A 27,938-nucleotide genomic window follows, 5' to 3' on the forward strand; every position below is an offset into this window, starting at 1 on the left:
ATCGCACACAGCCACGAATCAGTGATTTATTAATTATGTTTGACAGTTGTTTTTGGACTGTAGATTGAAATATTCTCAATGAGTTTTTGAGATTCCAATTAGTATAAGTCATTGCTCCAAAACAAAGCAACTTGAACAATGAAATAGTTGTGGGTGTGGAGAGGATATTTCCAATAGCGAGAGAGTCTAGGACCAGAGGACATGGCCTCTGAGTAAAAGGACGTACCATTAGAAAGGGGATGAGGAGGAAGTTATTCAAACAGAGGGTGTTGAATCTATGGAATTCATTGCCACAGATGGGTGTGCAGGCCAAGTCAATGGGTCATTTTAAAGTGGAGATTTGTAGGTTCTTGATTAGTAAGGGTGTCCAAGGTGACAGGAGAAGGCAGGTGAATGGGGTGGAGAGGTAAAAATAGATCAGCCATGATCGAATGGCAGAGCAGACATATGGGCAAAATGGCTTCATTCTGTCCCTATATCTTATGATCCTTCCGATTCAATAAGACATTGGACATGTCAACAATAGGAGGGGAGCACTCTGGGAACACTGATCATTGAAGAACAACATTCTTAAATGAAGATGGGCTAACTTCAAGAGGATGAAAGGGATTGGATTAGGATAGAATGGTATTACATATTGGCAGCTACAACTGTAACAGACAATGGGAAACCTTTGAAGAGGATTGTTGCTGAGTATAGGTCAGGGGTAGTATGAAAGGTAGGAGACACAGTCAGAATTCCCTGTACAGTGGCATTAAAGATCGGTCAGGCAGATAAAAATTCAAACAAGTCCTTGGCTGACCATATTAAACTGAGAGGGAATGTGAAAGGAAATGCAAGCCAGATGGAGAGAGAATGCGAAAAGAACAAAAATTAATATAAAAGTAAACTCACAATACGTAAATATCGGAGAGTAGTAAAATGGGAGGTGGGGATGACTAGAAGACAAAGGTTGTGAGAGTGGCTGGTATATCTAAGGAGCATTTCCTGTTAGGCTTGAGCAGCAAAGAAGATGTCTCGATGGAAGAGATAATAAATATATTGTACAGGGGGGAAATTGATGAGGTAGGCAGAAACATAAAGCTTAGCCATGCTTCAAGTTGACTGGTTTAAATTTGATTGTGCAAGAAGTTGGGATGGAGATAACTTGCCATAATCTTCCAACCCGTACCTGGATAATGGCAGAGTTCTTTTGGGGGCAGAGTGGGGTGGACTTTTGGGGACCAGAAGAGAAGTTAGGTTTCAAAATTGCAGATTGAATTGGTTAAAAAAATGGTCAAAAAATTAAGGGAATTGTAGGAGGGAATTATAAATGCAGGAAGTGAATACAGTCTGGAACTATGGGAATGCAAGTGAATCCAGGAATCGGATAGGCAAAAGATATGAGGGTCCACAGTGAGGAAATGGGATAGACTGGATGGTCCGAAATAAAGAGCAGCTCTGGTTTAACGGGAAGATTGGCTTCCTCCTGTTTCATTACAATTTGATGACTCCAAGAAACAAGAGTGCACAACAGAAGCACACAGATGTGTGATTATTTTGTGTGCCAATCCCACAACTGTCCCAAAGAAAGGAAAGTACACATTTCTGGGAGGCGTATCTTCCAATCATCTGCATAAATGTCAAGACCCACACACTTAGTTTGTCACAGTTTATAACTAACTGTATGATTGATGCAAGACATATGAAAATATTTCTGACGGCAAACAGAAAATGGTAGGAAAACTATTCTATGAAGATTGAATTGCTCTGTCAGAAAACAGAGAATGGGATTCGTACCACAAAAATACATTAAAGAATGCCGCATTCAATAGTCAGCCTGTGGCAGTTCCAATTTTAGAGTAAATGTATTTCTAAAAAAGGGATATGATGGTACCAGAGGGGAAGTGAGAAAGAAGAATAGACCATCTTCCTTCTATTGGTTGGGTAAAAAAAGTCTAAAATGATCTGTCTTATGACTATTTTGATCTTTCAACTTCTAACTCAGCATCAAGTCAGAAAGTTCAAACACATTCATATTCAACCCATTGCACTTGTTTCCCGCTGTAGACTACTAGTTCCGATAATCATTGTTATCCCACATATTCATCCACTTCCTACACACTAGGGGAGATTCTACAGGTGCTAATTAACCTGCAAACCCACACGTCTTTGGGATATGGGAGAAAACCGGAGCACCCGGGGGAAACCAACGCAGTCACAGGGAGAACTTACAAACTCCACACAGTCAGCATCCGAGGTCAGGAACGAACTTGGGTCTCCGGTGCCTTGAGGCAGCAGCTCCAACAGCTGTAAATGTGGCTAAACCAAACCAAGGAATGCCCCATCCCTTGCTGTATTGCCCATACTATCATTGCACTAACCTTTAGCAGATGGTTAAACTTCTTCAGCAGCGAAAGGCACAAGAATCAGACGCAAGTACACACAGACCCTGTGCAAAGAGTGGAATGTACAACCAAACTCCTCCGTCACGCACTTTTGCCCAAGGTACAGTCTCCAGATCTCGAAGCAAGACTGTCAAGGCTGGGAGTTTCATTGCAACAAAGGACACTGAAGGGAGATTTAACCGAGGGATATAAAACTATGAAAGCCGTGTACACTACACGGATCTACTTCCCTCCGCAAAAGGTCAGTACCTCCATATGGTCATCCATGTGTTGATAAGTGGTGTGATGAGAAAGGTATTGAGAGAAAGAAATACTGATTGAAGGAGTAAGTGGGGACCTGGAAAGAGATGATGTAAAGGGTAACAGAGGAAGAAACACTCACCACATTCAAAAAGTGCTTGGACTCAACAAACCAGATCTGGGAGGTGGGATCCCTTTTAGACTGGGTGGGCAGCCACAAGGGGTCAATGGCCTCTTGCTCTATCACAAACCTCTCCGATTGTGAAGTTAAGGGTCCCGACATGAAACATCATCTGTCCAGTCCCCTTCACAGATGCCTCCAGGCCTGGTCAGTTCCTGCAGCAGTTTATTTTTGGGGGTTAATTTTATATGCTGCTGTTCACACAAACTCAACCTCCGCATTTCTCCATACACCCCACAGTGTAGAGTCCTAGATTTGGGTGACGTGGCAACTAGTCGTTTACTGTAACAATTTACTACACAATGCTAAATTGCACTGCTCATCTCTCAATATGCTAATAACACTCAACGATTACACGAAACTTAATGAGGCAAGATTGCAACTGCCTGGCAATTGTGCTCATAACTCAGTTACTTGGCTTCATGACCTTTCTCCCATCTTTGCTTCGATTCTTCAAACAGCTCATCTTGCCTTTCTGCAACTTGACATTTACAAAGCTTCGTGGGGATTAATTTAAGATCCTTGAGAGAACTTTGCAAATCGTTGCGATTCTAAATTTGCAATTTTCAATTCTAACAAGACTAACTTGGATAGGGCGGGGTGAAACAGTTTGAACATGTACATTATCTCTGAATCTACACTTGTATCTAGCCCAACACGTCTCTCCAAAATGGATCAAAGATAAGGAAGGTTTTGTCGCAAAACAGGAAGATAACACTTCACTCAAGCTTACAACTGGGCCTCGGCAAAAGTAACCCTAAAGATCAACTGCACAAAATTCCTAGACTCCAATGACATTATTCGGAAAGACTAATAAATAATGTCTTATGGTATGGACAGAGCTTTCAAATGCAGGCTAAAGGCTACAGTAATTTAAGTTCAGTGTTTTTTCAAGATTTTGGATACTTTTACAGTGAAGTAATTATAGAGTTAAAAAAAGGACATAAGATTTTACACCATTACTTTTAAGGTGTAGAGTGCTATTGTGGTTCAAGTATTGCAGACACTGGAGATCCGAGAAAAACAGCAAATGCTGGAAAACTTTGAACGGATCAGATAGCACCTGAATGGGGAGAAATAGTAATAACACTTAAATTTAATGAATCTGCACCCATGCACATATATTCATGGAGAGTATTATCTGATTTAATTGGATAGGATGCAAAATAAAGCTTTTCACTGTACCTTGGTACACTTGACAATAAAAAACCTTAAACCTAACTTCTGCTTCTTGTTTTCTTCCTTTCTCTGGTCCATTTTACTTTCTCTTTTTGGTCATCAATAAACTCTGGGATTAACTTTCTGACCCTACACTTCCAGGTAACGCATCCTTACTACGCAGGCTTCCCATTGTTCAACTACATTCTGGCTTGCCAAGCCTCAACTCCAATTTATCCTAGCCAGATTGGTTCTTGCCCAAACAAAGTTGTCATTTCCCCAACAGTAACCAATGTGCAGATTGCAACAAAATTCAGACAGTTAAGTTCACTGTTAATTTAGTTCTGAGGCAGTGGTTTCAGTTAGGATGTAGGTGGCATCCATACCAATGTAACCATCACCAATTCATACAACTGGAATACAACAGTTCAATTCTGCTGAGTATCCAGAAAGTTGCATTTGTGAAGGGTCATCAAGAAAGGGATACAGGAATCAATTGCACAGCAGCATCTTTGGAAAAAGCCCACCTTTCGCCTGCCCACTTTTCGTCTTGTTTAATCTTTTCCAATGTTATAATGTATTAATTATCTGTCCTACATTCAAAACAAAAAATGTGTACTGTGGAATAAGAGTCATCAGCTAATGTGTATTTATCTTCAAACCATGAATAGTCATGTTGTCATGGAGATATTAGTGAGCAGTTATTAATAACTCATTAAAACTTTTTTTAAATAACACACAACATGAATTTCAGACACAAGTACAATTTGTCATAAAGTTTTCATCTTTTAAGAAATGTTTTGTCGATAAGAGTTCTCTTCAATTTGACTTCTCTTTAACTGGAGACGCAAGGAACTGTAGAGTCATAGAGTCATATAGCGTGGAAACAGGTCCTTTTTCCCACCTACATGCATTTGGCCCATATCCCTCTAAACCTATCCTATCCATAATCCATATACCTGTCCTCAACTACCTCCCTCGGCAGCTCGTTTGATACACCCACCACCCTTTGTGTGGAAAAAGTTACCCCTCAGGTTCCTATTAAATCTTCCCCCCCCTCACCATGTCCTCTGGTCTCAATTCCCCTACTCTGGGCAAGAGAGCAGTTACCTGATCTATTCCTCTCATGAGGTTGTGCAAAGCTGATTTGCAAACAAAAAAAACACACTGTTCCGGCATTACTCAGTTGATCAGGCAATATCTATGGAGACACATGGATAGGTGATGTTTTGAGTTGGGACCATTCTTCGGACTGCAGTCCAAAGAAGGGTTGTGTCCTGAAACATCACCGATCCATGTTCCCCAGAGATGAGTGCCTGATGCACTGCGTTACCCCAGCACCTTGTGTCCAAGCATTGGCTGTTTCTCGCTCCACAGGTGCAGAATGACTTGCTTAGTATTTCCAGGATTTTTTGGAATTTATTTCAAAATTCCACAAGACAATGTGGGAGGAAACAGGAGCACCTGGAGAAAACCCAGACGATCACAGGGAAATTGTGCAAACGCTGTAAAGACAGCACCCATAATCAGGATCGAACCTGGGTCTCTGGCACTGTACGAGTCAAAATAAAGGATTTTTGGTTAACAGATAAGGGCTTTGCTTTAACCAGGAACTATGAAAGGGAAGCAAGCTCAGGGGTGAAAGTTGGATGACATCTAGTACATGCAAAGAGAGGAGCAAAAGTTAGGCAGAATGCCAGCCAAAAATGCCAGACTCAACGATCCCATTGAAATGCAAAAGGCGCCAGTGAAACCATCAACAATAGATGACAAGGTAGACCTGGCCACTTTCACTTTGAACAGGAATTTTAAAGAAATTAAAATTTCACGCAGCAACTTGATATTAGACATCCTTTGCTACACCAGATAGAATTTTTCGACGAACATCAAAGTGAATCATTTGCTTACTATTTCTGATTTTGCGTGCTGTTGATGTCAGCTAACTTGCTGAACAGTTCCATCATTTTCTATTTTTAGAACAGCTTTTTGTACCAGCCATCTTGGATCATTGCATATTATTGACTAATTCTGGCAAGAATAATTTATCCTCTCTCCAAAAAACAGGTTATAATGGTGCGAAATATCAAACATCGCAACACGCATGCCTACGCAAGTAATGGGATGATTAAATAATGTTCAGAGACAGCTCATTTTCCTGTTCTGTTCACACAAGATAGCCTTGGCAAATGACCCTGGCGTGCTCACATGGAACATCAATATGCCCTGAACCTAAGTACACTCGTAAACATAAAGAGCAGTTAACAGCATCGCTCTGAAAAGCCACACATATCTGGATAAAACATTTTTATCTGTTGTTTAAAAAAGTGACTTCTGCAAAAATAGGTTCAAATTAGTTAAAACCATCTGTAAATAAATAAAGATCATGTCACATATTGCAGACTACTGCAGAATAATCTACCAGACCATCAATAGGACGACTCATTTGATTCTCTCCCCCACACATATGATGCTTCAATTGATTTCCTTGTAATGTCAAACAGGGGCCGTAGTGAAAATTAGCAGAGAGTTACCACATAGAATGGAGAAGCAGGGACTCTGGTCCTCTGAGTCCCTATCATTTACTAAACTCCCATTTGCAATAACCTCATTTTACTCTAACAGTCCCATCAACTCACCCTCCCCCCCCCCCCCCCCTCCACCCAGCAGGATTCTACCATTCACCATTTCCGCACTGTATGTCTAAACTAAGCTAAATATAATGATGCACACAAGAAAGCCCCATTCGTGCGTATTCCTACTACATTTTCAACCATTTATCATCTACTTCACATTTTACTGCCAAAAAAATGCATCAATTCACATCGTCCTGCATTATACGTTCAGCAACCTAATTAAATTTCTCACAAAAATATGCAACTAATACCCAAGTCCGAGAGATTAATGTACAACAGGAAAAATTGCAGTCTTGTTAAGCAGGCTTGGCCATTTCTCTCCTCTTCCATATGAAATAATTGCACACATCAAGGTCTGCTTTCCTTTCCCCGAGTTTAATTTAAAGTCACCCTGTCGCCATCCTTTTAGATTCACGAGTTTCAATTTTGAGTGGCAATTCATCAAACACATTCAGAAAGGCCATACCCATCATCAACTGCTGTACTCCATCAACCCTCCTCATTAGTTAATCAAAGAATATTGTTTTTTAACACAATCTGCTTTGGAGAAGAAAAAGGCATGTTTCTCACTAACTAGTGATTATCAAGTGAGAATTATTTTTGTTCTTTATTAGAGTAAAACAGCACAGTAACAGGCTCTATGGTCCCTCAAGTGCACATCAAAGATCAAGTAAGCAGCTATACTAATTCAGTAATTACTAATAACCAGTACTTGGTCCATAGCGTTCTATGACCGGTCGATTTTGCCTTCCATACCTGGCCAATTCAAGTGCTCAGATGCTCTTTAAATGTTGTGAACGTCTGCCTCAACCACTCTCTCAGAGAGTCACTCTCACCCTCTCTGTACCCAACTCCAGGTGCAAAAAAAAATATGCCTCAAATCCTTCCAACCCTCACCTTAAACCCATGCCATTGGGTTTTGATATCTACCTTAAAGGGTAAAGGTTTCTCACTATCCATGCGCTATGATCCTGTAATTTTCTCACTCCCAATGCTGAAAGTTATTCTACACCACTTCTATTTTTTAAAGCACTTGCAGTTCTTCAATCCGCTGATAGAATTCTTGCATTTAACAATAAAAAAAATTTAAATGACCAAACGCTTTATTATTGCCACCCTTATCTCCCACAGTAATCACAAGTGTATGGTGTCTCTATTGGGCAACTTTACTTTATGCACTACAAACCTTTTACAGATCTTCTCTTCAACCCTTCAGACGCCTGACCGACCTCTCATATACTAAGGATGTATTCCCGATCTTCCAATTTACTTTGTTGCAGCCCTTGCACTTTTTCTTTTAAATCTGCATTTTCTCTGATGCTGCAACACAAATTCTGCACCCTGTTTCTTTTCTCTGTTGCACTACCTGTTGTGCTCGCGTGTGGCATGAAGTGCCTGGATAGTACAAAACACTGTTTTTCACTATTTTGCGGAAAACGTAACAATGATAAACCAGTATCAACTAATCCTATCTCTTCAAATTGTTTTATCCACACATCTCTCTTTACAACACCATTCAAAGGATCTTTCTCTTTACTGAAGACAGCTGGAAAATATCTGGTCACAAAGTCACCCACATACATTCCCATCCACTGATAATTTTTTCTCTGTTCCTTTGGCAAATTCACTCTTCTTTCAAAAGCCAAAATAATACGTTGGTGATATGTGGTTTTCGTTTCCGTTATCTGCATTATTTGCGGAGCAGAAAACTATTAATAATATAAACAAATTATATATTTTAAACTTTTATCTGATATCTAATAAACTCCATTTTAAAAGCAATCAAACTTACTTTCCAATATTTTCTGGAAGGGCCTGTAGCGAGATATCATTCAGGGAGAGACAAGTCAAATTTCGCAATTCGGGAAAGCTTTCAGGTAACCTGCAAAAAGATCAGGAGTCATCATAACTTTCAATCCACACCTGACATTAATGGGCGCAAGATTACAAGCATTAGGTCAAGAGTCCAAGGGGGTTTAATTGTCATATGCAGCGGGATCAGACCAATGAAATTCTCACTCGTTGCAGCTTTACAGGCACATTAAACACGATAACACAATAGATAAACATATAATAAATTATCGGATATGCTAGGTAAATTAAACATGCATCGGTGGGTGGACATGGGGGCACAGTGATGCAGCAGTAGAGTTGCTGCCTTACAGCGCCGGAGAACCGGGTTCGATCCTGGCTCCGGGTGGTCGCCTGTAAGGAGTTTGTTTGTATGTTCTCCAAGTGACCTGCTTGGGTTTTCTCCGAGAACCGGTTTCCTCCCACACTCCAAAGACGGACAGGTTTGTAGGTTCATTGGCTTGGTATAAATAAATATTGTCCAGTGTAGTACGTTGTTAATGTGCGGGGATTGCTGGTACGTGTGGACTCGGTAGGCCGAAGGGCCTGTTTCGGCACTTTATCTCTAAACTAAACATCTTCCACTAGAGTACATGCACCTGGAAACACTTCTCGTCTTTAAAACCTTACTTCCTGTTGCCATATCCGGCAACACGTTAGCATGCTCTCTTGCAAAAGCCGTCACATTTGAAACATTAACGTTACTATAAATGGCCTGCCCCCACTGACACGTGGCATGCTACCACTTCAGCTGTTTCCCAGTCCCTCATGCCCTTTTCCCCAGGTGGCATCCGCAATGGGGGCTGCCTTGCCAACAGTCTGTCTGTCCTTTCCTTCTTCGTATTTAAATTGTAGGTGTTAAATGCATGTATTTAGTGTTCTTTAGCTTGTTTTATGTGGGGGGTGGGGTGGGGGGGGAAACTTTTTCTAATCTTTTACCTCGACGAAGACGCGATTTTTTTTCGTACCATATCTCCGTCCGCACTGCGCCCTAACATCGAGGAGTTGGCGGCCTTTGCTGGAGATCAATTTTGAGAACTCCAACACAGTCGCCTGCGGACTTACCATCATGGAGCCCACAATCCCTTTGCCAGGGGTTAACCTCGGAGCTCCATCCATGGGTGCTTGCGGACTTAACATCACGGAGCCCGCGGTCTCTCATCAGAGACCGACTTCGGGAACACCAAGCCTCGGGAGTTTCGACCGCCCCGACGCAGGAGTTTCGATTGCCCCAAAGCAGGAGTTTCGATCGCCCCAATGGGGGGCTTTGACCACTAGCTGCGGGAGCTTCAATCGCCCCGACGGATGGTTCGATTGCCCCGACCGTGGGAGAATAAAGCGGAAGAAGTTTGGACTTTTTTTGCCTACCATCACAGTGAGGAATGCGCGGAATCCGCTGTGGTGGATGTTTATGTTAACTTTTATGTAGTTGTGTGTCTTGTTGCATTTTTTTTTCGTATTGCTATATGATAATTCGCATATCACCGTACCTTAATTGGCACATGTGACAATTAAAGACCTTTGAAACCTTTGAAATCCAGAATTGGAGAACAGGGTGCATTTCAGGTACACAATCTGAAACGAAGATAATAAGGCAGCACAGCCATAACGCCACACAGCACCAGGGACCCAGGTTCAATCTCGACCTCGGGCACTGTCTGCGTGGAATTTGCATATTCTCCCTGCGAAAACGTAGGTATCCCCGCACATCCCAAAGAGGTGATTGGTAGGTTTATTGGCCACTGTAAATCACCCCTACTGCATCGTTGAGCAGTAGAATCTGGGAGGGCGTTGCTGGGAATACGGAATATAAATAAAACTATAGGATGAGTGTAAATGGGAGATTGAAGGTTGGTATGGACGAGAGATGACAAAGAAGCAGCTACTTAAGAGTGACATCAGGATGCAACTTAAAACGTAGAAACAAAGAACTGCAGATGATGGTTAATGCACAGAAGTACACAAAGTGCTGGACTAACTCAGCAGGTCAGGCAGCATCTTTGGAGAACATGGATAGGCAACGTTTTGGATCTGAAGACGGCTCTCAGCCAGAAATGTCGTCTATCCATATTCTCCAAAGATGCCGACAGACCTGCTGAATTACTCTAGCTCTATGGGCAGCACAGCGGCGCAGCAGTAGAGATGCTGCCTTACAGCGTCAGAGACGCGGGTTCGATCCTGACTATGGGTGCTTGTCTGTACGGCGTTTGTATGTTCTCCCCGTGGATTTGCTCCGTGATCTCCAGTTTCCTCCCATACTCCAAAGACGCACAGGTTCGTAGGTTCATTGGATTGGTATAATTGTAAAATGTCCCTAGTATGTGTAGGATAGCGTAAGTATGCGTGGATCGCTGGTCGGCGTGCCAAAGGGCCTATTTCTGCGCTGTACCTCTAAACATAAACACGTGTCTCTTTGTGAAACAACTTAAAACACAAGAGGAAATCAAAATAACTTTTGCAGCCAAAAGGGAATGGGATGACAGGCAATAGAAATTACGGGTCTTTTTTTATATGTAGAAGTTATTAATTAGGTATCCAAATAATAACCTGGAAACATTAATCACTGCTCTGGCACACACGGATATTAATGTCCCACTCCATGTTCAGCAGCGGCTTACATGTTTGATGTTTGTATGAAAAGCATCTGGAAAATGAATCACTAGACACTTAACAGGAGTGTTTTCCAGCAGGAGTCAGAAATACAGGAGCAATGACCAGATGCCTAGTTGGAGAAAATCGACACAGAGTGCCAGAGTAACCCAGCTGGTCAGGCAGCAGCTCAGGAGAACATGGATTGGTGACAATTCAGGTTGTGACCTTTCTTCAGACAGTCAGAGAGTTGGGTTTTAAGGAATATTCAAAGAAAGAAAGTGAAGTAGAGAGCAAGGAGATTTGGTGAGAAATTTCCAGATCTCAGCCAGCCAAGAAATCAAATTCCAATCTTTTATACACTTATCCAGGTGCACAAAAATCCATTACTCCTCAAGCAGCTTAACGTCCAGTGTCATTGCCAATATTTTCTCTCCTATTACCTGAAACATTTTGGTGCAGTAGCTGTTCTGTCTAATTCCCATTAAAATCTGGTTATTAACCATTTTAATCTGGTTATTAAGAATTTGGGAATGTTGCAGAAGGGAATAAGGAAAGGAAATACCAGACAATTGGTTGAACACAATGGTACAACTTTTGAAATAATCGATATACTAGATGGTGCTCGAATATTTAAACTGAGTTGACAAAAAGAGAAAGATTTTTGGAAGGGTTCCAAATATTTCAACAGATTGATGAGTTGTATTTGCTTCCAACTTGGAAGGTACGGAAAAGCAACATCTTGAATTAATAATTTGTAGATGTGGGGGGAAATACAGTCCTATGGAAATTGAAGGATGGAATGACTCATGGTTGAAGAGAGCTTTCTCAATCAATGTTTTAAATCTAATCATGAAGAAATTAGAAACTTATTCTGGGATACGAAGCACAGGAATTTGTGCGTTACAGAAGATCATCTATCAAACCGTAAATTTGATTAGAAGCAATTATATAAAGAGGGATCCTAAAAAGTCAAAGGTCAAAAATGCTAAAAGCTCCTTTTAAATAATTGGAGAAATGCCTTAACACTGGAATAAAAACAAATAAATGCTGGAAACACTCAACAGGTCAAGCAGCGTCTGGCAGCAATAAGTTAGTTGTAGGTGGGAAAGGGGTGGGTAGAACAAAAGGGAAATCTGTGACAGGACGAGACCAGATGAGGGCTAACACAACTTGGTCTGAAGAAGGGTCTTGAACCGAAACTTCACCTATTCCTTTTCTCCAGAGATGCTGTCTGACCCGCTGAGTTATTCCAGCTTTTTCTGTCTGTGATTATCTTCTCTTTGAGGAACAACATGTTATCTTCTGTCTGGATGCATTGCAGTGTGCAGGAGTCAGATCATAATCTACAACTTTAAACAACTCTTTCTTTCTGTGTGGGAACTAATCATTCCTCCCCATCATCGTGTCTGCTTAATTTTTAGCTGTTTAGTTGGGTCTGCAGAGCACATCCCCCAGCTTTTAGCACTCGCAATACAAAGGAGGTTAATATGACCTTAACTGCTACATTAAGTAATGAAGTCTCACCCTATTCCCTTTGTTCTACTCATCTCCTCCCCCACCTCTCCTAATACCAACTCATTTCTCTACCAATACTAATGTAGGCTCCTGGACTTGAAACATGAACAGATTCATTTTCCACTAATGACACTTGGCTTGCTAAAGAGTGTTTCCAGCTGTTTTCCAGCATCTGCAGTTTAAAAAAATAATAATTTAATTGACTTCATGAAGGTATAGGTCGAAAGCAAGCATTGTAGGGTAAGACAGGCCTCGGGTGCTGTCTGCGTGGAGTTTGAACATTCTCTCTGTGACCATGAGTTTCCTCAGGGTGCTCCGGTTTGAATTGAATGGAATTGAATACATTTTATTAGCCAAGTATGTATACATACAACGAATTTGCCTTTGTGCTTTGCTCGCAAGTAACAACACAATATACAGTAGACAATCATAAAATAAAACATTATAATTTAAACATGTGAAGAATAAAATAAAATACCAGAGTAAAAGGAGGCTACAGACTTTTTGGTTCTTGAGTAGAGCTACTGCTCATGGAAAAAAGGTGCTTTTATGTCTGGGTGTGGCAGCTTTGACAGTCTGGAGTCGCCTTCCAGAGGGAAGTGCTTCAAAGAGTTTGTGGCCAGGGTGAGAGGGGTCAGAGATGATCTTACCCACTTGCTTCTTGGCCCTTGCAGTGTACAGTTCGTCGATGGAGGGGGAAGGTTGCAGCCAACAACCTTCTCGGCTGATCGAACGATGCACTGCAGTGTCCGGATGTCGTGCTTGGTGGCCGAGCCAAACCAGACCATGATGGAGAAGGTGAGGACAGACTCTATGATGGCAGTATAGAATTGGACCATCATTGCCTGTGGCAGATTGTGTTTTCTCAGCTGCCGCAGGAAGTACATCCTCTGTTGGGCCTTTTCGACCGTGGAGTCGATGGCGGCCTCCCATTTAAGGTCCCTGGAGATGATGGCTCCAAGGAACTTAAATGACTCCACAGATGTGACTTGGTGTTGTTGATGGTGAGTGGAGGGGAGGGGAGGGGGAGCTCTTCGAAAGTCTACAATTAGTTCCACTGTCTTGAGAGCATTGAGCTACAGGTTGTTACGATGGCACCAGGAATCCAGCTGTGTCACCCCCTCTGTAGGCACATTCCACCCCATCCTGGATCAGTCCAATCAGGGTAGTGTCATCCGCAAACTTGAGAAGCATGACAGAGGAGTCCGTGGAGGTGCAGTCGTTGGTGTAGAGAGAGTAAAGGAGAGGGGAGAGTACGCAGCCTTGCGGTGCTCCTATGCTGAGGGTCTGCGGGTCCGAGATGTGCTTTCCCAGCCTCACATGCTGCTTCCTGTCTGTCAGGAAGTTGGTGATCCACTGACAGAGGGGTTCAGGCACAGTCAGCTGGGAGAGTTTGGAGTGTAGTAGCTCTGGCACAATGGTGTTGAATGCAGAACTAAAATCCACAAACAAAATCCTTGCATAGGTCCCCTGGCAGTCTCGGTGCTGGAGGATGAAGTGCAGGCCTGCGTCATCCACTGATCTATTGGCCCGGTATGCAAACTGCAGGGGGCCCAGCAGGGGTTTGTGATATTTTTCATGTGGGCGAGCACGTCTTTCAAGGGTCTTCATGATTACAGAATGTTTCCCCCAACATCCCAAAAAACGTCTGGGTTTTGTAGGCTAATTGACCTCTGCAAATTGCCCCTAGTAGGTCAGGTGGGATAATATAGAACTAGTGATGGCTGAGTGGGAGTGGGATAATATAGAACTAGTGATGGCTGATCAGTGTGGACTAGGTGGACCAAAGGGTCAATTTCCATGCTGATTCTGTAAATTAAACTAAATGGTAATCGAGCATTGGAGCCGTCTCAAGGATGGGAATGCAGGCAAATTGTGCACACACTCCTGCCATAGGAAAAGCATTGCAACTGATTAAAAGTTACCAACATGAAATTCTAACTTTTCCTTATCCACACATGCCCACTGAGCGCAACTATTCGTTTGTCTTTAATTCCAGGATTACAACGTCAGGATCAAGTTCTTGACCCCCAATGTTGCAAGCCCAAAATAAAAGACAAGCTTCTAGTTGTGCTCAATCAAAAATGAATGGAAAGTTCGCCTGGGAATTTGACTGTTAGAACAAGAAACAAAATACATCATTCACGTCAAAAAAACTAAGTAAAAGTGATATGTCTATCGAGGAATAGGTTGCCTTTACCTCAATTGCATGGTATTTCATGAATGGCTTAGCTTATGCAATTGCATGGGTAATCAATTGATGAACTTTACTTTTGAGAAAAATAATCCATCCATTTCTTTCAGTTATTATCAATTTGTCGATACCCACCAGTATGCACCAAGGTATGTACAATATTTTCCACAGTATGTTCACAGGTAATCTAAAATTTTACCGAGGAGAATAAATTCTTATTGGTTTCCAAACTACCCTCCATAAGGTTGCACCAACAGGTGCAAAAACAGAATTTTGAAAATATCAGGTTATTATTTATGTTTAAAAAGAACATGCATAAGTTCAACCATTTCAAAAATGTTTGCAGAAATTATCCTTAATCATCAAAATGTTATTATTGCTAATGCATAAGTTATTCAGTTCTGACAATAATATTGCACTTACTCAATTTAGCAGTGTTTATTGGAAAGCAGTTCATACTAAACATACAATGCATTGATGTGAATGATTAATTCTATACTGCAGTTCTTTTTACCTGGTCAAGGGGTTGCCACTAAAGTCTGCTACTTGCAATGATTTACAAAATGAGATGTTTTCTGGAATTTCCATAATATCTGCAAAAAAGAAATAAATTAATGTGTCGGAAGGAACTGCAGATGCTGGTTAAAGCAGAAGGTAGACACAAAAAGCTGGAGTAACTCGGCGGGACAGGCAGCATCTCTCAAGAGTAGGAATGAGTGTCGTTTTGGGTCGAGACTGAAGAAGGGTCTGAAGAAGAGTCTCGACCCGAAAGGTCACCCATTCCTTCTCTCCAGAGATGCTGCCTGTTCCGTTGTGTTACTCCAGCTTGTTGTATCTATCTTAGATTAAATTAATCATACATTCAATAAACGTAGTTGTACAGAGCACCCTTGCGGCATTAATACAGACACTTAAATAGGCACGACATGGAAGGATATGTTTCTAATGTGAGTAAATGGGATGAGACGCAATGGCCAAAAGGGTTAACATGGGCATGATGGGCCGAAGAGCTGGCTTCTCTGCTGCTCCTCTGGCTGTGGATACCCTTTCAAACAAATAGCAAAATGATGGGCAGCCTTTACTACAAAGCATCTAAAACACATCAGTTATCTAAAGCTGCACACTGCTGAACGGTAGTCACACTACACGTTGATATTGAGACAGATCCTCTATATCAGAAGTTTATTATATTTCACAATAGCTTGAAGTGCCCATTGTCCAACAATTGGCTGCGTAATCTGCAGCAAGCAGAGAAAATGTCCAATGGCAGCCACTCGTGTTTTAAGATGCTATAGTTCTCCCCAACAATCAGGCTGGAATTTCTAAACTGCAAATGTCCATCTGCAAGAGGGCTACGTTTTTCCCAAGCTAGGAAGGTGGAGATAAGCAAGTATTCCTGCTCCCCATCACTCTGCCGTTTCCTGTTGGATGTTGGCCTGTGCTTTGGTGAAGGAGAATCTGCCTGAGCTTTGATCGATGCCACATGGCCCTGCTGACATAAACAATGCAGGCTGATAAAGGGGGAATCCGAGTTGATAAAGGAAAAGGAAATAAGTGAAGGCAATGAGAGTGTAAATCGCTACATGCAGTTATTTCGTTTACATTCCAAAGGTCTGACATGCAGGCTTATGTCTCAAAGTATTTGTCTCAGGAGATATTCCATTTGAGACGCAAAAATAAGAGAAATAAGGGTTTGCTGGGGATAATCAGTCAGCCAGACAACACAAACACAGCAATGCACCCAATTCCAATACTTCTGCCACCTCTCTGCATCCACAACAAAAAAGGTATCTTAAATTCCTGCAGCGGCAAGAATTGAAATACTCGCAAATCTTTTTTAAAGCAAACAATAACTTTAAATCTCTTATTAGCAGTTCTTTACATGATATAGATGTTGTTGTTAAGACCAGCATTTATTGCCCATTCCTGTTTATCACGAAGCGGAGTGGAGCCGGGTTGCCCTGCACCTCCGCAGGGGCACAGAGTGAAGATTTCTGCATCCCACATGTAGGACAAAGTGGGGAAGGAAAGAAAATATTTCCTTGTATGTAGGAAGGAACTGCAGATGATGGTTAAAACCGAAGATAGACAAAAATCTGGAGTAACTCAGCGGGTCAGACAGCATCTCTGGAGGAAAAGGATTAGGTGACGTTTCGGGTCAGGATCTTTCTTCAGACAGAGTCTGAGTTGCTCCAGCTTTTTGTGTCTATCTTCAAATATTTCCTTCTGTTGAAAGACAGTAACCAATCTGATGCGATTCAACAATAATCATTTCAGTTAACGACAAATCAATACTACAGGCACGTTTGTGGACCTTTAAATATGCTTTATTTATTTAATTAATTGAGTTTAAACTGCACAGCTGCCGCGGTGAACTTTGAGCTCATATTTCTGAACCGTCGGCTTGTACATCAATCCACAATCATAATTACTGTGTCTGTAAATCTCTCTGCCCATTCCGACTCTCACCATGTTTATTGTGCAAGTAGAGCTGTTAATAAATCAAAAAACGATTGTAATGCAAATGGTTTAACTGAAATATCCACAGCCTTACTTCTGATTGAATGTCAAGGAGCTCGATAAAAAATTAATACGCAGATTAAAGCAAGTGATCTGCTTGTTCAGTTTCACGTTTGTCGCTCATTTCTTAAAGAAAGCATTGTGTTTTCAAGCGTGAGATATTTAAGATAGTACACAGTGCGTTTAAAGAAACGTAAATTAAGGAAAAACCTTCAGCAAGGGATGAAATACCCAAAAGAAATATGGTGACACAAGGAACTGCAGATGCTGGAATTTTGAGCAAAACACAAAGTGCTGGGGGAACTTAGTGGGTCAGGCAGCATCTGTGGAGGGAATGGACAAGCTTTCCAGCTTTCCGTCTTTCTCTTTTCCAGCTTCCTCCCCCCTCCCACTACAATCAGGATCCCAACCCAAAACTTTGCTTGTCCATTCCCTCCATGGCTGTTGCTTAACCTGCTGAATTCTTTCAGACTTTGTGTTTTACACCAGTGGTACAAGTGGGAAATCAGGAATAATCCAATCGATTTTAATCCAACTACAAAAAACATAATGCTAACTTTAAGAAATGAATGAGAAACGTGAAACAGAAGCAAAGAGCCCAGGGTGGCACAGTAGCACATCCGGTAAACCTGCTGTCGCACAGCACCAGAGACCAGATTTGATCCTGACCTCAGGTGCTGTCTGAGGAGTTTGCACGTTCTTCCTGTGACCGAGTGAGTTTCTTCCAAGTGCTTCTGTTTCCTCCCACATCCCAAAGACGTGTTGGTTTGTAGGTTAATGGCGTCTGTAAATTGCCTCTCGTGTGCAGGGAATGGATAAGAAAGTGGGATAACATCCAACCAGTGTGAGCAGGTGATCAATGGTCAGCATGGACTTGGTGGGCCGAAGGGCCAGTTCTAATGTTGTATTCATGTATTGTCATTTCATTGACTGGATTGTACGCAACAAAAGCTTTTTACTGTGCCTCAAAACACATGACAATAAACTAAACTGTAACTGTAATTGATTATTCATAGCCCAAGAACAAAAGGAGGACCATGGACCTTGGACCTGCCACTTGTTTACCGGCATTGTGTTAATGCAATCCAACTCGTCCCACTTGCCCTGCCCTTTCTTGCAAACCTCCACTCTTCAAGTGTAGATCCTACAGTTACCAAAAAGTCTCTTTCCACCATCCTCTCAGGTAGTAAATTCCAGACCATGATGAACTGCACATGAGAATTCGCCCGCATCATCTCGACTTTCTACCAATTAAACTCCTCAAATTTCCAGCCTCTCTGCTGTAGGAAATAAGTTCTCATTTGCTCTTTCAAAACAATTCATCACTCTGGTCAGTGCTATTCATTTTGCCCATGACCTTCAGCTGACCCAATCTTTGCCAATATCTTGGCAAAACTAGGTGCTATTTCTGATCCCTGGTAAAATCTTTGCAATCCAAAGACGTACAGGTATGTAGGTTAATTGACTGGGTAAATGTAAAAATTGTCCCTAGTGTGTGTAGGATAGTGTTAATGTGCGGGGATCGCTGGGCGGCGCGGACTCGGTGGGCCGAAGGGCCTGTTTCCGCGCTGTATCTCTAAATCTCTAAAAAATAAAAAAATAAATGTTTAAAACCAACATCTTAAAGGTAGAAAACTCTCCAATACGGCTTCCAAGTAATACCCAAGAAACATTTTACGCCACGATGATTTATCTAGCCCACAATTATTTTTAATAATGTTTCCATACATAAAAATTGCAGCTCATCCATTTTGAATATAAACTAGGTTCATATTCAAAATGGTAGTGAAAAATATTGTGATATAAATCTACTGAACCACACACAAATTATTATTGATTTCAGCTAATCGAACCTCTTAAAATATGTGAGAAACTGGGAGAAGGGCAAGAAATACATTGAGTTATTTAACCCATTAAAAGATAGGGGAATATAAAAGAAACATGGCAAGATCTAAAAGTGTTTCGGCCCAAAAAGTCGCCTATCCATGTTCTCCAGAGATGCTGCCTGACCCATTGCATTACACCAGCTCTTTGTTTCCTTTTTTAAAAAAAATGGCAAGAGTTAATATTGTCCTAAACGGCACAGGGAGTATTGTTCCATCAAGCAAATAACTTCGCTTTCATGAAACCTTGAACTGACCTGTTTAAAGAAGTCAAATGGTCAAGAGGAGAGTCCTAATTCATGGTCCATGCTACATTTTGTTTGGAAATCCATTTCTCATTTTACAACGTACGCTTATTTATTTTTGTGGTAAGTGTACTATATCATATTAAACCAAGGACACATGCATCAAATTGACATTACACTGGCAGAGAGGGGAGTTTCATATTAAGTGATTTATTCATCCAATGCACACATTGTCCTTATATTATGGTGTCCCAAAATAACCCTATTGATACTACAAGAGTGAATCTTTTGGGGAAAACATCAAACACGCTGTGAAACAGTGGCTTCAGATTCTTGAAAGCAGTTCCAAAACCACTTAAAATTGAAGTTGTTTTTTGTATTAAATAAACAAAATTACTTTAGAATCATGATAATCATGATTTGGGTTGGGATGAAACCTTGTCCCTTCAGAATCATGATCATCTTAAGCTAAAGCAAACAATTAAAATAATTACTTGCCTTTCCCTGTGGCTCCTTCTCTTAATATGTTGCTTTCCCTTGGAATTTGTGATCCCATGCCGATTCTAATGTGGGTCGGAGCAGTAATTCCCCGCCAAATGAATGTTGGGCATATCCCAGCAAGAGTTGGCCAGCCTTTGGACACGATGATGGTTAAGTGGCCAGAAACATGGGAGATGGAGCTAATTGCCATGAAGTTTAAGCCAAAAGGAGGGATGGTAATATCTTGGAGCCAATCTTTGAGCCGCACTTTACAAAATCAGATCCCCCATCTCTCCACCCACCATAACCCATTAAGATCATACTATTGAGGTATTTAATCTGAACGATTAGATTTAACTTGTAATCATTCCTTTTAATACTGTCTCCTTTGTTGCTTATAACTTGGTTGAGGGTCAAAGTAACCAAGTTCAAAGAGACCAATAAACTTTCTAATTCTTTAACTGGTGTACATTTATATTGATGGTGGAGTTAACTCCAGCAACAGTCATTTCACAGTTGACCCCAGACAAAGCAGCTATCACTGGTGGAGTGCATTAGGAACGCTGGGTCTAAAGTCCATTTCAACCACACACACTACCTTGTGATATTTATCTTTGTTAGGGTGTGCTCCGGGGAAGCAAATTATTTTATATTGAAACTAGTAAGTGAGAAAAAAATAATTTAGCATTGAATATATATTACAGGTATTGTGAATGAATAAAGGAGCTACGAACATGAGGAATAGGCCAGTCAGTCCTTTGTGCTGGCTACTGTGTTCAATAAGATCAATCTAAAATTTTAGATAACTATAATACTCCACCCGCCACCTCTTCCCCGCACCCCAGCCTCCTGTCCCCACCTAGACCCGCACCTATTTCTCCAATCGCCTTCCATCTACATCGCTTTGGCGAGGTTCAAAATTAGCAAGTCTACGATCCTTTTGTCTCACACCTTCTGTCTTTTCATCTCTTGCTTTGTGCAACCATCCTCCTATCTCTCCCCCCCCCCCACCTGTATCCACCCTGTTACCTGCCAGACTTCGTCACATCCCCTCCTCCCTTCCAGCTTTCTTCCCACCCCAACAATCCGTCTGAAGAAGGGTCTCGACTCGAAACATCACCTATTTATGTTCTCCAGAAATGCTGCCTGACCCCGTTGAGTTCTCCAAAACTTTGTGCGTTTATTCTGTACACCAACTGCTTCCATTTAAAAATATTTCACCGTAGTACTTTTTTCCCCCAATCACATTTTCCCATTCACCCAGTCTATCTTTATCCCCTTGTGGCCTCAACGTTTTCCTCAAACATCACACCTCGGCACCCAGCTGAGTATCATTAGTGAACTTGCAGATGAAGACATCAGATTCCCTTAGCCAAATTATTAATGGAGATGGTTATCGGCTGGGGGCCCAGCACTGATCGACAAAGCACCACACATAGCAACAGTCTTCCTATCCAAAGATGACCAGCTATTCCTATTCTCCATTTTCTGCCCATTAACCAATCCTCAAACTTATTCAATTTATTTCCCTCAAGTTGAGGAAAGGAAGTAGGATACCAATTAATCGTCTGCTTGATTAATTAATCAGTCAACATTATTATTGAAGACTCCAGAAATTTCTTTAGCCCGGGGGTGGTGAATCTGTGGAATTCATTGCCACAGACAGCTGTGGAGGCCAAGTCAGTGGGCACTCCAGCACTTTGCATTCTGCAAAAGGCTCCAGCATCTACAGTTCCTTGTGTCACTGATCTGAGAAATATTTAGCACCTTTGCAAAAAGAAACAGTCAACTATTCATGGACTCAAATGTTGATTGCTTTTCTCTCCACAGAGAATGCTTGACCTGATGAATGTTTTCAGTTTAGATATCAGATTTCCAACATCTGCGTTTTTTAATTTTACTGTCAATAAAGAAATCTGAGTTAACGGGATTAGCTCCAACTTTACCAAAGTTCAGCAGTCAAGAAAGCACACCAATGCCCCGACTTCCTCAGAAGATCAAGGAGGTTTGACATGTCTCCAATGACTCTTACCAACTTCTACAGACGCACTGTAGAAAGTATCCTTTCGGGATGCATCATTAGTTGGTTTGACAACAGCTCTGCCCAAGACCGCAAGAAATTGGAAAGAGTTGTGGGTGTAACCACATCACACAAACCAGACGTCCCCCTATTGACTCAATCTACACTTCATTCTGCCGCAGGAAAGGAGCCAACATTTTCACTCTGGTCATTCCCTCTCCCCCCCCCCCCCCCCCCCAACTCCTGTTATGGAGAAGATACAAAAGCTTGGAAGAACGTATCACCAGATTCAGGAACACCTTCTGTCCCTGCAGTTACTAGATGACTGAATGGTTCTCTCATATGCGAGGATGTAACCCCAGTCTTCTAACCCACCCCATCGTGGCCTTTGGACTTTTTTAAAAATCTGTAGCTTGTAATGGTAATGCTATAATATATAGAGACCTAGATAAAGTGGCTGTGGAGAGGATGTTTCCAGTCGTGGGTGAGTGCAGGACCAAAGGGTATAACCTCAGAATAAAAGCATGTTCCTTTAGAATGGAGATGTGGAGCAATTTCTTCAGTCATAGGTTGGTGGAGGCCAAGTCATAAGGTATTTTTAAAGTGAAGGTTGATAGATTCTGAACCAGTAAGGGCATCTGAGGTTATGGGGTGCAGGCATGAGAATTGAGGTGAGGTAACGATAGATCAGTCGTGATCGAATGGCGAAGTAGATTTGATGGGCCGAATGGCCTAATTCTGCTCCTAAGTCTTATGGTCTATGGTCTTATTGGCTGCTGAAAAGATTAAAGAGGGAATAACTGTGAAGCACAGTCATTTGTTCAAGCATAGAATTAAAACACAATTCAAACCTACAAAAGGGCCAATGCCAACCCAAACTGACCCATGGCATTTGTCAATTCTTCATTGACTATCTGACCATAACTGTAAGTGTAACAACTTCAAACATGCTATTACAATTACACTGCACTTGCTCATTCCGCACATTACTGCTGGGTCCCTGTTTGTGCCCAAATATTCACACTTGTTTCCATTCCAAAACACTTGAGTGAGATTCTTCCATTTCCTTCTCATGTTCCCGTCAAATTCACATGCTCTCCATCCCTTAAATCTCTCGAGCCTAAGTTGTACTTTCTCCGATCTTTCTTGGTGCTATCACTCTGCAGTCACAATCTAGGTATTGCAATTTGGGTGTTTTTAAAATGAGGTTCAACAACGCAGAAATGTAGAAACAAAGCGATATTAATTGTCCCCAGGAGATTTAGCGCGACAAGGATCGTTGTTTGAACTTCTGCCATGCTAAGGGAAGGTAGGAAGAACCAAGCTCAATGACAATGAAGGAATGTTGTTAGATGGTCTGTGATCTTTATGGTCAAAAGTATTATTAAGATTGGTGTGGTCAAGTTTCAAATAAATTGCACCCCAGGTCGTTGATTGTAGTGATGGTAACATTATTGACTTTCATGGAGAGATAGCTGAGAGTCTTTTGTTGAAAATTATTGTTATCTTGCACTTGCTGCTTTTCTGGTCAGGCCTGAACATTGGGCAAGAGCTGTGCACGCGGATAAAAATTGCAGTTTTACTCGAGGAGTTATAAATGGAAACGAGCAATCAACAGACTGCAATTGTGAGGATGAAGCAATTGGTAAATATTTGGGCTTTGGACACTGACCTGAGCAACTCCTGCATCAATGCCCCGGGACTGAAATACCTGCCCTAAATCGGACAACACACTGCCATTTTCCATTGAGGTAGGACAACCTCTCGGCTCTGGAGAGTTTTCCAAAGCCCCCCATTGATTTAGTAGTAATTCATAGACCCATTGTTTACCCTCAAAGCTGTCATACTAAAACTGCGCACCCAGAAATCAGCTCCCTTTATGTATTACACTGATGCATGGTAATAAATAGATCCACTTAAACAAGGAAATATACATCGTTTTGTGACTTCACAGAAATCCTTTATGAAAACGAAAAAATCCAGCAAATGAAAAGACAAAACTATCGAAAAAATAATAATAATGGACACACAGGAACTTAAGGTGAGAAGGCACACAAAGGGTTAGAACACAGGAATGGACCATGTAGACAATGGCACAAAATTATTAGAAAAATTAAAAGTTTGCTCCTCTGATTTACCGTTTCGGGACAGATCCAACTCTACTAACAGCATGAAGTTTGCTATTTCTGGAGGAAGTCGTTGGATTTCGTTGTCACTCAGTCCAAGTTTTCGTAACTTCACGAGCTGGAAAAATGGCTGAAACACAAAAGAGAATGGTCAAGAACAGTTCTAAAACGGAAGACAAAAATAGCAAACAAGAAGTCATTTACCCTCCCCCTCTCCCCTACCCCCAGTGGCCAAAGACACAGCAATAGTACAGACTGTATGACCAACGACTTTCAGCAGTCGTCATGGAAAACCAACCTGGCTTTTTACCTCCACATTGACCATCTATGTGGAAGAACTCTCACGTTTACACCATATTCCTAAATCAAGCACAACACAGGATCTAAAATAGCCCAAGACTTTTGTGAGGTTAAAATGACTGCATGGCTTTGTTTCTACACTTATAATAACTAAATTTAAAACAGAATAGGGTCTCCCACTGGCCCCAGAACAGATTAATAACACAGAATAGCACAACATGGAAATAGGCCCTTTGACCTACGTTGGCATAGTGCTCTTGCCCCATTTGTATGCATGTGGTTCATAGCCCTCTAATCTGTTCCAATCTACAGTGCCCTCCATAATGTTTGGGACAAAGACCCATCATTTATTTATTTGCCTCTGCACTCCACAATTTGAGATTTGTAATAGAAAAAAAATCACATGAGGTTGAAGTGCACATTGTCAGATTTTAATAAATGCCATTTTTATACATTTTGGTTTCACCATGTAGAAATTATAGCAGTGTTTATACATAGTTCCCCCCATTTCAGGGCACCATAATGTTTGGGACACAGCAATTTCATGTAAATGAAAGTAGTCATGTTTAGTATTTTTTGCATATCCTTTGCATGCAATGACTGCTTGAAGTCTGCGATTCATGGACATCACCAGTTGCTGGGTGTCTTCTCTGGTGATGCTCTGCCAGGCCTGTATTGCAGCCATTTTTAGCTTATGCTTGTTTTGGGGGCTAGTCCCGTTCAGTTTTCTCTTCAGTATATAAAAGGCATGCTCAATTGATTTCCATCAGTCTGAAGAAGGGTCTCGACCCGAAACGTCACCCATTCCTTCTCTCCTGAGATGCTGCCTAACCTGCTGAGTTACTCCAGCATTTGTGAATAAATACCTTCAATTTGTACCAGCATCTGCAGTTATTTTCTTACAAAGATGTTTACACACAGGCTATGCTGTCAAACACAAACCACAATTCATAACACTATGTATTTTAAGGATAACATTATTGAGCTGTTGTCATTTGGTAGTGAAACACAACAGAAACCAAACTATAATTAAGTCCTGGTGTTGGTGGCTTCATGCATGGGACTAGAATTATTTGTGAATGCGTGTGATTAACATTAAACATGTGTCACGTGAGGGGGCCCTCGGATATGATCTGGCTCACCCTCAATAAAATAAAGGTCAAGTACGATCACAGACATTTACATACCCGTGAAGAGACTCAAAGATGACGATCGCCCCAAATAAACGCAACAATGCCCACGTGCTCTATAATTATACCGCACGCTGGAGGGATTTGCAGGGCTTTCCTGTGCATCAAATCCAGACATATTCCGTATGGTATCTGTCGTTAGTTCGCTTATCACACAGCAGGAAATTCTGCTGCTCAAGCCTTTCATTATATTCATGTCCAGTCCATATTTCAGCTGTGTTTAATGCCTTAGATCCTTAGGCTTCAAAACCCCATCCCTAATAACAACTAGTTACCGCCCCAGTTCTGAGATTTTCAATGCCTCTAGCCACAATTGATTTTATTTGGAGAGAGAAGGGTTTCAGATTTTTTTTAACGCATTCTGCGTGAAGAATTACACATAACCTCGCCCATTAAGGACCAAGCCCTGATTTCCAAACTTCTGCCCTCCGAACTAAATGCTCCAATGAAAAAATAATGTATTTCTTAATCTATCCTATCATTATCTTTAACAACTGACTCAATATTATCACACAATTTACTATTCCCAAAAGAATAAAACCCTTCATTAAAATTTAAACCTTTTAGCCAACAATTCTGGCAAAATGACATAGCCCAGATGTCTTGTTTACGTGTAACACATTGGATAAACAAAACCACAAGAGGTGGTAACGAACGGATTTAGCAAATGGCATGATTGTGCACCATTATAAATCAAAGTACAGTATTTGAGGATTAATTTACTCATCTTTCCAGATCCAGAGTGCTGATAAACATCACACTTCTGCCTTTATTTTCCAACAGAATAAAGGGAGTGGAACAATGGTGTAGCTGGTAGAGTGCTGTCTTACAGCGCCAGAGACCCGGGTTCGATCCCGGCTACATTCCCCTATGACTGCATGGATTTCCACCGCGGGCCCTGGTTTCCTCCCACACTCCAAATAAGTGCAGGTTTGTGGGCTAATTGGATTCTGTAAATGGTCCCTAGTGTGCAGGATCCGATAGAGGGATAACATAGAACAAGTGCGAACAGGTGATCGATGGTCGGCGTGGACTCGGTGGGCCAAAGGACTGTTTCCACGCTGTATCTCCAAAAACTAAAATTAAAAAGCCAAATACCATAAAACTTCATTAATCCAGCATGCTCAGGATTTATTGGTGCCAGACCTGCAGACATTCCAGAGTATTGGATGTTAGTCCGAGTAAATTAACATGCTTGCAATTCACTATTTTCAGATGTGAGGCGGTGCAATAGATTTTCCAGTGAGCGGGGTTTGTTTAAAGGGAGCGTGGAAACAGGGCCCCAGTGAGTTTAATTACACTGCCAAGGGAAATACAAAAGACAGGAGATGCTGGAACCCGGAGTAAAAAAAAAACTGCTGGAGAAACTCGGCAAGTCAGGCAGCATCTGTGGAAGGAAATGGATAGTCCATGTTTCAAGAAGAGATGCTGCCTCTGGATTAAGATTGAGGTGATTTATATGGAGCATTGGCGAGCACAGTGGTAGAGTTGCTCCCTTACAATAATAGAGACTCGGGTTCAATATTGACTACGGAAGCTGTCTGTGCAGATTTTGCATGGGGTTTCTCCGGATTCCTCCCACATTCGAAAGATGTGCAGGTTTGTTGGTTAATTGGCTTCTGTAAATTGTCCCTGGTGTGTAGGATGCAAAACTGAGATAACATAGAACTAGTATGCGGGCGTTTGTTGGTTGGCACAAACTTGGTGGGCCCAAGGGCCAGTTTCTACGCTGTATCTCCAACATCTGCAGCTCCTTCCTACACCAAAATTCTGAGATTATCTGAGTGTTACTGTACCTGAACAGGTATTTGAGAAGCCATAACCTCAGGTTATGGATTATGAACTAGAAAATGGGAATAACTGAACAGACTCCTGTTTTGGCTCCTGACATGGACACTGAGTGAAATACCTTTGATGTGTTGAACGTGCCTGTAAAGCTGCAGCAGAATTTCATTATTCCAGTCATACCTTGCATATATGACAAATAAACACACTTTACACTCGACCCCCTTCTACTCTGTAAACTCCCACGTTCCATTAAAGTCTCTAATCATTACCCAGCCTTTTCTCGGGAGAGTGGAGAGGTAGTGAGAAGAGAGAAACAAAAATAACAAATCACGAGGATTAATTCTGCATTGAATATAAAAGTATTTTGTGTGCATTTTATTGCCTTTCATACACTCTCTCAAGAATTGAAGCTAAATTACTTGTGCAGTCAGTCTGCTTGTACTGAAATATTGTATATTGATACAAGAGCATCCACTCCAATTTTGCAGAATCCAGCTGTGGATGATCTGCTTTGTTTTTATTAAAATGTTACAGAACATTTCAATCCACGTTAGGGATATCAGATTTTTTTTTAAACTTTTATAGAAGTGACTGCCATAGAAATACCTTGGGAATTGAAATTGAAAATGCACAAG

At 41.5% G+C, this 27,938-nt stretch overlaps 1 protein-coding gene across 1 annotated transcript in view; it reads right to left on the bottom strand.

Moving 5' to 3' along the window:
- The window catches only part of lrrc1 (leucine rich repeat containing 1), a 111,242-nt gene that overhangs the window by 60,116 nt on the left and 23,188 nt on the right, over positions 1-27,938 (bottom strand). Inside the window, exons 2-4 of the mRNA XM_078400082.1 lie at positions 24,038-24,155; positions 15,266-15,344; positions 8,392-8,481 (exon numbers count right to left, since the gene is read on the bottom strand). Of these exons, the coding sequence (XP_078256208.1) occupies positions 8,392-8,481; positions 15,266-15,344; positions 24,038-24,155 (287 nt within the window). The remainder of the gene's footprint in view (positions 1-8,391; positions 8,482-15,265; positions 15,345-24,037; positions 24,156-27,938) is intronic.

The sequence above is a fragment of the Rhinoraja longicauda genome, chromosome 5 (assembly GCF_053455715.1).
Source record: "Rhinoraja longicauda isolate Sanriku21f chromosome 5, sRhiLon1.1, whole genome shotgun sequence".
In the NCBI taxonomy this organism is placed as follows: domain Eukaryota; kingdom Metazoa; phylum Chordata; class Chondrichthyes; order Rajiformes; family Arhynchobatidae; genus Rhinoraja; species Rhinoraja longicauda.